A 14,509-nucleotide genomic window follows, 5' to 3' on the forward strand; every position below is an offset into this window, starting at 1 on the left:
TCGAGGCTGGTTAGTCTTTTGGGGAGGGACTTTACATAATTTTTTTTTAAACAATTAACCCTACTTAAACAAGTTAAAAAAAAAAATGATTTGTGTATGTTTTCACCCAAACTCGCAGCTCAGGAGGTGAGTGTTTAAAACTTCTATTTCACAGAGAGATTGCTACAATCTAACACGAGATTGGAAACTCGAATCTTAGTAAATTTGCGAGTTTCATCTTTTTCATGTAAAGTACTTCCGATTTTGGCCGATGGTGAGTTTTTACGAGTTTGCAAACTCACATGAGTTTTAAAAGTGAAAAAAAAACCTCACTTCAAACTCACTTCAACCTCACTCAAGTTTGTCTTTAGTATATTTGCGAGATGAAAAACTCACGTGAGTTTGCAAACTCACTCAAACTCACACAAACTCACACAAACTCGACCCTTAGTAAATTTACCCCAGGAGTTAAAATCACTGGTACTGGCAAATGGAGACTTGGATGCAGAATTCAGATGAGTTGTACATTTACTGTGTACATCAGTGTCACACTATTATTACAGACTTCTGATTTTCTGCTTCAAGATATATTTCTAGTGACTTCTGTATCATGATAGGGTGGAGGATAGTAGAATATTTGCTGTCTGTGCCAAAACGCCTTTCCCTGGTAATGATTAGTACAGTCTTCTGAAAAGTGGACAAAATAATAACAGGTTGTGAAACTACCTCCATAAAATTTATAACCAGGAAACATCTGAACCAATTACAGCTGTAATCATCTAATAATAATAATAATAATAATAATAATAATAATAATTGTAGCTCACTGCACTAGTCATTTACATAACATGCTGTCAGAGCTTTTTTTTATAAGTTGCTGTAAATGTATAATTAGGATATTTTAAGCCAAAAAGGCAGTAGATGGCAATTTGTTAATATGTCCCCAGACAGGAACGTGATATTCAACTGCCTCGCAGTACTGGCAGGGAGCGACAGTGCTTAACTTACTGCTTTGTGTGGGATAGGTGTATGCCAAACTCAGCTACCAGTTTCACTAATAAGAAATAAATAATAATATAAATAGTAAAACAAGATGCTGTATATAAAAATATGAAAACGAATAACAAAAATTTGAATGGTAATAATATTAACTATTGATATAATGCTTTATTGAATCAGTAAAGCACCATGTAATTTTTTCCTGCTAAGTAATTGAGGTCTAAAGTAGAACAGATACAGTATTGTGGCATTACTTCTATTACCACTATTCAGTGAGACTTGGTAAATGCTTTCTCTGGCACTGGTATTGTGTGCAATAGTCACCAAGCCCCCCCCCCCTCCCTCCTCCCACTCCCATAATCCAGATTTTTATAGAGTTTTACAGGACAGATATGATTTTAGGCATAAATAGATGTGGTCTCATTTGGTTTCTTATGGCCTGTACACATGGAACGATCAGACAATGATCAGATATCGTTGTCTGATCGTCCTGCAAGTGCGGGATGTTCGATATCGAACATCCAGCAACATGCACTAACCCCCAAACGACGTAACGATCGTGGGTCCCTATAGTAAACAAGCTAACCTGGTCGATATCGACTAGGTTGACCTGCATGCACGGGCTATGGTCGATATCAACCATGCGTGCCTGCTCATCGACCATCGTTTGGTCGTTGGAGGGGTTTAAAAAAAGGACGATATAAATGATCAAACGATAAACGATATCATTATAGTTTATATTGTCCTTTTTATCCGACCGTATGTATGCACCATTAGTCCCACTCCCAGGTCCAGGTTGCATGTGCAGCACCAACTTTTGCAGGGTGGACCCCGTGAAACAGACAAACCTTTAGATTACCCTCAGTGGCCCTTGTCGCAAGGCCCCCATACATCTGTGATGGATCGCTGCGATCCTGTGATGCCGGGTTGAAGGATCTGAGAAATCCAACTTGTTGGATTTCACAGATTTGCCAATCACGATCAAAATATGATCGTGATTTGCATATTTGTGAAATTTAACATGTATAATTTCACCAATCCTCCGATGGATCGCGGAACATCGATGGCCGCCAGTTGGCATTTCCGAGTGGCGGATCAGTGTTTCCGATCCGATGGCAGAATCGCGCAATCTGTCCATAGGTGTATGGGGGCCTTGAGTTAAATAGAGGTGCGGCCAATCATTAGAATGGCTGACTGAATCAGAGCACTAGAAATATGCTATTGCTTGTAATAGGAGCTTTTCCACAAATGGGGATAACACTGAACACTGTAATAACATTTACATTTGTAATACTTCTTAGTGTGCTGATCACATTATAATATCATCTAGCTGCAGAAAGAGTTAGTACAAATTCTAGTCATTAACTTTAATAGTGATTTACATGTTTATCACGTTTAATCTTCCTTTGCAACAGACACTTGAAGAATCATTGCAGCATTATGGAAATATATTGGGCTGCATAGTGGCACAACAGTTAGCATTGCTGCTTCATAAACTTAGTGGAGTGTGTGCTTTCCCCATGTTTGCATAGGCTTTCTCCAGGTGTTCTAGCTTCCTTCCGCAGTGCAAAAATGTATTGGTAGATTAATTGTGTTATAATCCTATAACGTGTGTTTATAAATTGGTGATTTTAGGCTGCAAGCTCTTGGTTGGGCAGGGACTGATGTGAATGATTAATTGTTTCCTGTGCTTCCTATTATGAAGGCTCATATAATTAAACATAAATAAGTGTATCATGAAATGATCAAACATATAGTTGCAAGTTAGAGATTGCTGAAGTTGGATTTACAGTAGAAATACCACACAATCTCATTCCAAGAATGATTAGGTCCGTGGGATTGCTAAATACTTATTTATGTCCCTAGAGATTGCATGTCTAAAACTGGTTCTTGGAACACTGCACACATACATCAGTAACTCCCACATACAGCAATTCCTCTGTGTTAGAATAATCCTTAAGTACTGTAGCATTGCACAACTACAGTTACATATAGAATCACCATATTATAGTCCTATATCTTACATACTTAGGGTCTAGCATTCTCATTGGCAGAACTGTGTTCCATATACTGCAAAGCACTGCTACTTTTACAGGCAAATACATCAATGTACCAATGAATTTTACTTACTTTAGCTTGAAGAAGAGCGCCAGATTCAGCTCTGTTCTTCTCTATGTCTTTCTCCCAGTGAATTCTGATGGTCTCTAATATATCATCAAGTCCTGTACCAATTGGGGTATCCATTTCTTCCAGCTGGGATCCTGCCAGCTGCTTGTAGAGGGTCTTCACATCCTAAAAACACACATTGTAATTTTGCAGGATGGATTAGCAAACGTATAACTAGTTTTAAATAATATATAAATACAGGATAAATGTCCCACAGGAATTGTACCCACCTGCAGGGGGTGATGGTTAGTGCTCTAATCATCAAGTCTACATTATTCTATTGATTGGCTATTACATGTTATCGCTTACCAGGAACCTGAGGAGCTGGAGGGTCGTAAAGTGAATATCTTCCAAATCCCTCAGAGTTCTGGAGTTTGGGGGAAAAGCTTACAGTATAGTGCCAACTTTACTGCAATTGCAGTAACCAGTTTTATTATCTTACACACATGTACTGTACTTCATTTATTTATTTGGGCTGAGTGGTAACTACTGTCATCAGTGGTTGACTGGGCATATGTTGGGGAGAGAAAGCATAGTGTCACAGCCTGTTTAGTTACAGTACAGCCTTGGACTGCTTCTTCTGTTGCATGTACACGGGTCACTCATAGAGCCGATGCAGAGGTGGTTACAAAATGGGTGTAAATTACCCTAAAAATAGGAGCATGCAAAAGTAGCACATTTCCACCCAAATGCCGAGATAAAGATGTGCTTGTGTCGGCAACACTAGCATACTGTGTGTGTGTCTGGTTTAGGACAGGGAGGTGTCAGAGACACTTACATCCCACTTATTCTCATGTTATATTTTATGTGCAACATTAGGATTTGTCATCAGCTAAACTACGAAAACTTCTGTAATACTGTAGAAACAACAACTTGCCTCACAAATAAACTCACAAAAGCTTAATCCATACCTGAGCAATGAACAACGCACCAATCAGTGTCAGCGGAACATTTGCAACAAGTCAATCAAAACTGGTACACTAGTATTGGTACATCATCATTATTACAGTGTTGTCTGCCCTCCTGGAATGTCCGGGAGACTCCAGGGATGTTGGTTTGGGTAGGCAGAACTCCCTGATCTCCTCAGTCACTATTCTTATTCTTAACTTCTTGACCGACAGGAGAAACATATGAGACTAAGAGGGTATTCAATATGAAACGTTAACTTCACTGTCGAAGTTAACGTTTCATATCAGAGTTTTTACCTGCGTTAAAGTATTGGGCGCGCTCCCGCTTATCCCCGTATTCAATATAAAATTAACGAAAACGGGAAACTCCGAAGTTGGATTTGCGTAAAATTACGAATTTTTCCTTAAAAAGATTGTAAGACCCCCCTAAAGTTGTAAAAACATGGGGGATCACTATGGGTACCCCCGTTTTAGCCTTTAATTGAAAGTCGGGGATTTAAATAGCCGCAGCAGGTGTTTTTTTTCCGACATTGAAGAAGTGATGCAGAAGAGCACTTAAGTTATTTTTTTTGTTTTTTTAAGTGGTCCCATCAAATTTGGGGTACATGAAAATGGGTACTAGCATATTTTTATGTCCCTAAAGTAAGATTTTAAAAATTCTGCATTTGTGCGCCTGCCGCTATAATTCTATTCTAGAAAACACCTGCCGCATACATGCAGAATAGCCCTGAACCTATTTCCCTATTTTTAAACAATTTTTTCCCATTTTTTTTTTCACCCCAATTTTTAAATTAATTTTTTGGGGTGTCCCTAATGTTTTTTTACACTTTTTTTGACACAGTTCTTTTTTAAATGTCATTCCCAGGGGTGCACGCTATTTTTTTTTAAGCCTGCACCCCTAAACCCCAATTCTGCACTTTTTTTTTACACCAATTCAATGGTGAAAAGTTATACCCGTTTTTTATCAAAGACTTTTCAAAACTGCGATAAGTCTTTGAAATTGAATACGGTGTAAAAGTAAAACCTGCAATAATGACGTCATACCTCCGATATTAACGCAAAAACTATGTTTTCGCTCCCATATTGAATACCCCTGTAAGGCTATACTGGAAATAAAATATCATTTACCTCTTCGTGGTTCTTTGACAGCAGACCGAGCTCCTCCTTCATGCTCTCTATCTGACTCTCCAAGTCCATTTTTGTCAAGTTTGCATCATCAATCACTTTGTACAAGGATCTAATCTCCTCCTCCACCGCTTTCCTAAACGGCTGCTCATTCTCATATCTGCAGTTATTTCCACAAACAAAATAAAATAAAATGTATTTCAGTGTGTATGGTAACATGTCAGCATCTGCTGTGTAAAATAAATGAAGCGATACATATATTTCCTGTTTTATGCTATGATAGTGTCCATGAAATGCTGTATACTCACAAAACAAAATATACTATGTTATTTAGAGATGGGTATGGGATGCCAGAATTCGGGATGCCAGAATGGTGGTCAGAATCCTGATGCTGGCATCCCGACAGGGTTAGAATACAGACAATTGTCGGTCAATATTCCAACACTCCCCCTCTCCCTACCCTATCCTTAACCCTCCCTCCCTGGTACCCGATCCTAATCTCTCCCCCTACTGCCTAAACCTGACCTCGCCCTCCCCGCACCCTAAACCTAACCCTCCCTCCGTGCCTAACCCTAACCCTCCCCCTAGTGCCTAAACCTAACCCCTAATGTTATCCCTCCCCCAACCCTGCTACTTAACTTTGGGATGCCGGCATCAGGATTCTGACAAGTGTCGGGATTCCGGCACCGGCATCCTGAGCACCGGAATCTCCGCAGTTGGGATATTGACTCATCCCGTTATTTATATATTGTTGGGCAGCACAGCAGTGCAGTGGTCAGCATCACCTACTCTCAACACTGAGCTCATGTGTTCAATTCCTAACCTAGGCCTTGTATGTGTGGACTTTGTATGTTGTCCCTGTGTTTGCATTGGGTTTCTTCTGGGTCTCCTCCCATACTGCTATAACATTCTGGCAGGTTAATTGTCTTCTGACACAAAAAACTAACCCTAGTCAGGGCCAGATTAACAATGCGTGTGTGTCCACGTGGTAGGGAATATAACATATAGATTGTAAACTCCACTGAGGTAGTAAGTTACAGTGCCTTGCAAAATTATTCACCCCCTTGGCTTTTTACCTTTTTTTGTTACATTACAACCTGTAATTTATTTTTTTTTCTAATCTGAATTTTAGGAGATGGATCTGCACAAAATAGTCTAATTTGGTGAAGTGAAATGAGAAAAATATATATAAAAAAGTATATTTATAAATAAAATTCAGAAAACTGGCATGTGCATATATAATCACCCCCTTTGCTAAAATTGAACTTTTCGGCCGCCAAGGAAAACGCTATGTCTGGAGCAAACCCAACACATCCCATCACCCCAAGAACACCATCCCCACAGTGAAACATGGTGGTGGCAGTATCATTCTGTGGAGATGTTTTTCAGCAGCAGGGACTGGGAAACTGATTTGAGTTGAGGGAAAGATGGATGTTGCTAAATACAGGGATATTCTTGAACAAAACCTGTTTCAGTCTGCCTGTGATTTGAGACTAGGACGGAGGTTCACCTTCCAGCAGGACAATGACACGAAGCATACTGCTAAAGCAACACTCGAGTGGTTTAAGGGGAAACATTTATGGCCTAGTCAAAGCCCAGATCTCAAATCAATTGAGAATCTGTGGTCAGACTTGAAGATTGCTGATCACAAGCAGAAACCATCCAACATGAAGGAGCTGGAGGAGTTTTGCCTTGAGGAATGGGCAAAAATCTCAGGGGCAAGATGTGGCAAGCTCATAGAGACTTATCCAAAGTGACTTGCAGCTGTAATTGCCGCAAAAGGTGACTTTAGGGAGGTGAATAGTTATGCACACTAAAGTTTTCGGTTATGTCCTAAATGTTGTTTGATTCGCAATATTAAAAAAAAAACACAACTTCACAGTTGTAGGCATGTTCTGTGAATGAAACGATGCACACCTTCAAACAATCCATTATAATTCCAGGTTGTGAGGGAACAAAACATGAAAAATGCAAAGGGGCGTGAATACTTTTGCAAGGCACTGTATGTGAATGACTAGATACACTCTGTAAAATGCTGCATAATCTCTCTCTCGCTCTCATACATATATCTGTAAATAAATAATACTATGTTATTTAGTTATTTATTCAGTTTAAACTAAATGCTATATATGTGATATGGATTTTGTTATATCTAAACTTAAGTCAAGAATCAGTTTGCTTCCAAATACCATGTGAACTCTTGTGATAAGTCTATTTACTTTAAACGTTTTCATACTTTCAACTAGGATTTCCTATTATTTTAGTTTTAAGAAAAGTAACCATACCCAGGTTTGTTTGAAAATATATTTATTTTCATAAAATAATTTAAATCATTTAAATTTAAAATGCTAGTATTTGGATAACCTTAACAAATGGGTTACCAAGAATTCCCTAAAGAGGAAATGTCCTTTTTTTGTTTGCTATATATTCCTAAATAGTAAAATAATCTGGTAGCATTGCAATTTATGTTGCACTGTGGTTGAAAAAAAAAAATCAGACCACCCTAACATACAGCTTTTGTGCCGACACAGCCCAAAAACGTTACATTGTAGCAACAAAGTACAAAACTAGCTATAACAGTGGTTCCCAAACAACGGCCAGAGGGAAGCTGCTGTGAGGTTTTTTTTTTACAGGCTTTTCTAAAACGTCAATCATGGTCTACAGGTAGCTGCCGCCGGTAGATCACGATCACCTTTACTATAGTAACTGGAACGCTGGCTCCGAAGCTATCAGAGGCTAAGGAAGCCTCTGATCGCTTCAGCGTTTCCAGTGATGCAGTGCGCGGGGGCGCGATGACATCATCCATGCACCTGCGGCACCGTGCAATGCATCACTGGAAACTTGTGAGCATCATGTGCGCCTGCTGGATCCATCTTAATCCAGTCTGCGCAGCGGCAGTGGGAGTGACAGCAGGAGGAGCGGTCCCCAGCGTGAACTTCAGTCAGGTAAGTTCTGCACAGGGGTGTGGGGGTTACTAGGGGGGGGGGCACTACCTAAGAGGCACTACTACAAGGGGTACTGCATAATGGGCACAACTACAGGGGACTTTACATAAGGGGCACTACTGCAGGGGGAATTGCATAATGTGTAGTACTACCGGGGGCACTACATAAAGGCCAGTACTACAGGGGACTTTACATAAGGAGCAGTACTACAGGGGCATTGTATAAAGGGCACTACTACTGAGGGCACTGCATAATGGGCACTACTACAGGGGGCACTACATAAAGGTCAGTACTACAGGGGACTTTACATAAGGAGCAGTACTACAGGGGCATTGCATAAGGGGCACTACTACTGAGGGCATTGCATAATTGGCACTACTACTGAAGGCACTACATAAAGGGCAGTACTAAAAGTAATTAATTTGGCTTAGGGGTGCCTTGAAAAAATGAAGGAAACCCTAAGGGTGCCTTTAACTGAAAAAGTCTGGGAACCACTGAGCTATAAACTTTTCTGAATGCCAAGCACCATTGCAGAAAATATAAAATGTAGTCCTGACTACTTGCTACATGTTGGCTAAAATATACAACTTATATTAAAGAGGTTATAAAAATTTTTTTTAAGGTGCATGTTTCCAGCAAGGCGGCAGTATTATTAATAATATTTAGCAAATCATGTTATTAGCAATTTTGCAATTTCAATTAAAAGAAAATATCTTGATATTAATTTAAGCCTTTGCAGAAAGTATCCAAGCATAGGTGTGGTATGGCTTTTTCTGGACTTTTGTAGGGCCTGATTCTTGTCATAGGGCCTGATTCTGAGATAGTTGGGGGTTTTCGCATTTGCACAGGACCCATTCTGCACATTTGCAGAATGCGTCCTGCGTGATCGCTGACAGTCCCACCTTAGCAAGGTTGACATGCTGCGCCATTTGGGGGCGGACACAAGGACCATTCCCCAGAGCCCAGGGTCTGTGTCGTTGGATGCTGACCACCTGGACCTGGCTGTCCTAATGCATTGCAATACGTTGTGTTTTATTTGCAACATTTTCATAAACAGTTAAAATGTTATGTTTCAACCTAAAAACGAATTACGTGCTTTGTAACTATTTGTGTATGTATGCAGATTGGCAACCAGCACAACAGTACAACTACAGAAATACAGGTTTTCCATGGATCAGTGCTTGAGCACATTGCTACATTTACTCTTACACTTGGCATATACACTTCAGCTATGCTAAGCTACTTGTGCCATTTTTAAGTCAAATTGTTCATATACTGTATTATAGCTTTGGAAGTTTTTCATCCAAGTCCTTCATGCCTAAAACTTAAAAAGACCAGTTGTCACAGGCCTGATGGCGTCATTAACAGACATTTAATCAATTATAGACATTAGTTTGTTTTGGTGAAATAGATCCTGTGTTTGTAGTATAGGTTACCTGGTAAATTCCAGCTTAGAGGTGGAATATTTGTGAAGGAGAAAAGCCTCCTTGTTTCCCAGCACAAAGAGGCCCTGATCTAGAATAATGATTTTTCTGTTACTTTCCTGCCAGCGTGAATGGATAGTATTGATACTGTAGGTGTGTTTATCTATACATATTCACATACATACAGAAGAACACATTCATACATCAACATGTGCAGGATGAATAACAAATAAGAGTACAACTTTGTGTGTGGCTTTCGGTGACTTTTATATCAGATGACAATTTACAAATATTTATAATCTTATTAATCAATTTACTCATTTAGGATGTCAGTGATTTCACAGGTGTGCACAGCGATTGTTTTACACATTCTGATTTTACTGTGCAAATAGGATTATTTGTGTTATTATAAGTAAATATGGGTCTTCAATGCTCTCATAAGTCATAACAGCGATGCAAAGTCAAGCAGTGAGGCTGGGCTGATAAAGGACAGTATTTATTAAAACTCTAAAGTACTAAGGTCATTACCATTTTGGGGTGAATTAGAGTTAGACGATAGTCCATTTGCATGTTATAACTTTATATCTACAGCTTTGCGCTCCCCCCCAAAAAAAACAACAACGTTCCATATTACAGTAATATGGAATGTTTTTCGGGGATTTACCACAAAAAGTGTTTAATAGATAAATAAACCCCTTAAAGAGAAATTCCTTTCATGTTTCTTCATCTACAGTAAGTTTGATCATTTGCTAATACTTTAAAATGCTATTTCAAGTTCCACAGGTACCTCTTAAATCTGTTGTACCCTAAGGTACCTGCAGAGCAGATTAAGGGTTCTATGTACTAAGCCTTGGAGAGAGATAAAGTGGACAGAGATAAAGTACCAATCAATCAGCTCCTAGCTGTCATTTTCCAAACACAGCCTGTAAAGTGACAGTTAAGAGCTGATTGGTTAGTACTATGGGGTCTATGTACTAAGTCTTGGAGAGTGATAAAGTGGATAGAGATAAAGGGGGTCATTCAGAGTCAGTCGCAAGCGCTGAGCGCTCGCAACCAACTCGATGTTGCCCCACTGAGCATGCGCACAACGGAGCTGGCTCCATCGCCTAGATGCTCCGTCGCTAGGGGTCTCACAGCAGCTGGTGAGTGACAGCTCGCCCCGTTTGGGAGGCGGGCAGGGGGCGTACCTGCCCAAATGGAGGAGTTCCCGCTGGAACGTTTGCCGTTTACGGGGCGGCCCCACTGACATCTTGCTGATGTCAGTGGAGAGCTTCCTGCTCGATCAGAGCAGGAAGCTCCCTGGGGCTTACGAGTGCCCAGACCCAACCTTAGGGTCTGGTCGTAAGCCCCGATGGTTGCGATGGTCTTGACCATCGCGAATATCACCCATGTCGGTCATTAGAGCTGTGGGTGTTAACCCACAGCTTAGCGATCGACAAGGAGGCGTTCGTTCAGGATGCAAGCGGCCGCCCTGATTCAGGGCGACTGCTTGCAACTAATGACCACCTCTGAATGAGGTCCAAAGTGCCAACCAATCAGCTCCCATCACTTTACAGGTTGTGTTTGAAAAATGACAGTTAGGAACTGATTGGTTGGCACTTTATCTCCGTCCACTTTATCTCTCTCCAAGGCTTAGTACATAGATCCCTAATCTCCATCCACTTTATCTCTTTCAAGGCTTGGCACATAGACCCCTAATCCCCTTCCACTTTATCTCTCTCAAGGCTTGGTACATAGACCCCTTTGAATGAAAAACCTTGCAGTACAGCTTTATGTTTATGATATTTTATACCTGATTCTGAGTCAATAACAGGCAGCCAAGGAAACCTGATTTACTACCTTATGATAATGCGATTATCCATCAAATAACCCAGAAACCCAGGCCGCCCAGATTGTATGCCAGCCACTGCAACCATCATCATTAGTATCTGTTCTTGCACCAGCCCTATGCTAGGTGCAAGAGATACATTAGAAACAGGCTTTCCATCCTTGTGCACACAACTCACAATTACACAGAGCTTTTGATACACTGCCATGACATTCACATGAAATCCCATAAGTCAGGGTGGTTACGTGCGATTGCATTGTTCACACCCCGAAACTCCCTCTTTCACAGAGATACAGAGACGGCCAAGAGATACAGATACGGCCAAGTAGGATCTGTGCATTCGCTGTATGCAAAGTTGCCATTTGCGTCCGTGAACCGAGATTTATGTGACTCAGAATCAGCCCCTAGGTGTAGAGTGAGTTATCTGCTGTATTTATATCAATACCGTTCTTTGAAGTCTTCTGCACATGCTTGTATGTTCTCTGTCTGCAGCATAAGTCGCGCATTCTCCAAAACAGCATCTCCCACCTGTAAAGATGAGGAGGAAGCATTAAAGGATGACTACAGTCTTCTCTAGGGTACATCATGTCATGACTTAGTACAGAACACCTTTCCACAATATACATTGTTTGACAAGACAATGAAACAAATCCTTTGGTATTGATAAAAGCTTTGCTACCCATTTTCCTAGTGAATGTGTGAACAAACACTTAAGTGAATCTCGAGTATGTTCAAGACACCATCATTTTGCTTAGAGCACAATATAAGTTCTTAGGCTCATATATAGAAAGGGTCTGATTCTTATGATCTTAAAAAAAAAAAACTTTGTGTTTTAAATGATGTTGTTCCACAGTGGAATGTTTTTAGTTCCGTTTTATCTGTATCTTCATTCTGAAGCATTAACAACTAGCATAATTTCTTTGTAATTATATAAAGTGTAGGGTTGCAAGGCATTTTCTTTTTTTGCATGTAACCCTGAACATAATGCCTTTTTTATACACTAATGCATAATAATTAATTTCAACCAACTGTGCAGTAGGTAGGTGGTGGTGGTGGTGGGATTAGTACTGGTAGATGGTTACCAAGACTCGTCAGGGCAGTCACAGCCACTTAAAGATTTGTCCCAACAGATTTCTGTATAGAACAGGAACATTGTGGTGCATTCCAAATACGTTTTACAATGGATGTCAGACACCACATCGGTGGTAGAAAGAGATACTAGGGTAGTTGCATGATTTAAGCAGATAAAATATGTTTCAAGCTTGAAAGCAGCGTCAGGCAAATGAATGCTGCAGACCGCAGTCAATTTTTTGGCAATAGGAACTGTGTTCTGGCCCAATTCTCCATGCTCGGGGTTCCGGTAGCTTGACTGTACACATGTGCTATAACCATGGCCGTAGAGGCCATATTACTAACAGGGGATGTGGCCTAATCGCGGGAGGCGTGGCCACGTGCCTTGGCGCTGCAACCTGGACAGGGGGGGCGCTCTCCCTGGTCTCCCACTGCAGCCCAGCACACAGCAGTGTTTGCTGGGCTGCTGAAAGGTAAGAGGAAGGGGGGGGGGTGTGTGTGAAATGTTTACAGTGCAATATACTACAGAGGTATCTACACAGGTTAGTATATGGCAGCAAATAATTTGCTTACATGTTGCTTAATGAAATATATTCAGATTCATTTGCACTTGTCTGATATGTTTGTTTATTTATTTATTTTACAAACTCTATATTAGTGTTTGTTTAGTTTCATTATCCGTTTTTTTTAAACACTAGTTATCAAAAGGCCAGTGTTTCTTCCAGATGAAATTGTGCGATTCCAATCATGTACAGTACTTCTTGTGTTAAGCAGTATTTCTTGTGCCAGCGGCAGGCAAGCGGGGACTTGTCTTTAACAGGTCTTTGTTTATAGAAAAAGGACCTTTCAGTGAAACAAGTATGGCTAGTACGCTAATTATAGCACACATGAAAATGTCATCTAACAGTAATAAATCCCCGTAATATCTGCAATGCTATTTATTTACTGTATTTTAAATAATATCTTTGTAATGTCACTGCGTTCTAATTTTCTTAAAATAATTAACAGATATAAACACCAGGGAATACTTTTAAATATAAGGAGTTAATATAACTATTTATGTGTGCTTTTGGAATTAACCACCCACCACACTGTACGGGCTGCCCAATATCCATGAGAATACAATACATACCTCATGTCATTCCTGATTTCAAAATTGTGACAAATTAGTCCATGTCCAATCCACCAAAACAACGGCCCAATCTGCCGATGCTGTGCTCAGTTCAGGCAATGCCGCGATCTGTTTCCTGGAAGGTCACTCAATGGCTATCTGATGATGTAACTTGTACAGGACCCACTCATGCCAATGTCTTATGATTATTCCCTTTGTAAATGCTTTATAACATTAGCTGCTTCACTTTATATAAAGTAATAAAAGAATATATATATATATATACAGGGCCGGATTAAGGTATGTGGGGGCCCCTGGGCAACAAACTTGTGGGGGCCCCAGTCTATAAAATCAAAGTGATTATATGGGCGATGTTATAAAAAAGTATAATGTATCAACCAGCATTGCTATTTATATATATATATATATATATATATATATATATATATATATAATGTGTGTGTGTGTATATATGTAAATAAATAAATAAAGTATATATATATATATATATATATATATATATATATATATATATTAGGGGTGTGCACCGGCCACTTTTCGTGTTTTGTGTTTTGGTTTTGGATCTGGATCTTTCTTCGTGTTTTGGATCTGGATTGGTTTTGCCAAAACCACCCTTCCGTGTTTTGGGTTCTGCGTTTTGTGTTTTGGATCTGTATTTTTTTGAAAAAAAGCATAAAAACAGCTAAAATCACAGAATTTGTAGGTTTTTCTGCTCCTATGCTATTATTAACCTCAATAACCTTAATTTCCACTCATTTCCAGTCTATTCTGAACACCTCACACCTCACAATAGTGTTTTTATGTCCAAAAGGTTGCACCGAGGTAGCTGGATGACTATGCTAAGCGACACGAGTGGGCGGCACAAACACGTGACCCATCTAGGAGTGACACTGCAGTGGCAGACAGGATGGCAGTTAGAAAAACTAGGCCCC

The 14,509-nt window shown here is 40.0% G+C and overlaps 1 protein-coding gene across 2 annotated transcripts in view; it reads right to left on the minus strand.

The window, feature by feature from the left end:
- BFSP2 (beaded filament structural protein 2) overlaps positions 1-14,509 on the minus strand; it is an 82,346-nt gene that overhangs the window by 15,604 nt on the left and 52,233 nt on the right. For both annotated transcript variants that reach the window (XM_088463815.1, XM_088463823.1), the window contains exons 2-4: positions 11,820-11,902; positions 5,181-5,337; positions 3,109-3,270 (exon numbers count right to left, since the gene is read on the minus strand). In XM_088463815.1, the coding sequence (XP_088319941.1) occupies positions 3,109-3,270; positions 5,181-5,337; positions 11,820-11,902 (402 nt within the window). The remainder of the gene's footprint in view (positions 1-3,108; positions 3,271-5,180; positions 5,338-11,819; positions 11,903-14,509) is intronic.

The sequence above is a fragment of the Taudactylus pleione genome, unplaced genomic scaffold (genome assembly GCF_031769625.1).
Source record: "Taudactylus pleione unplaced genomic scaffold, aTauple2 ptg000053l, whole genome shotgun sequence".
Lineage (NCBI taxonomy): Eukaryota > Metazoa > Chordata > Amphibia > Anura > Myobatrachidae > Taudactylus > Taudactylus pleione.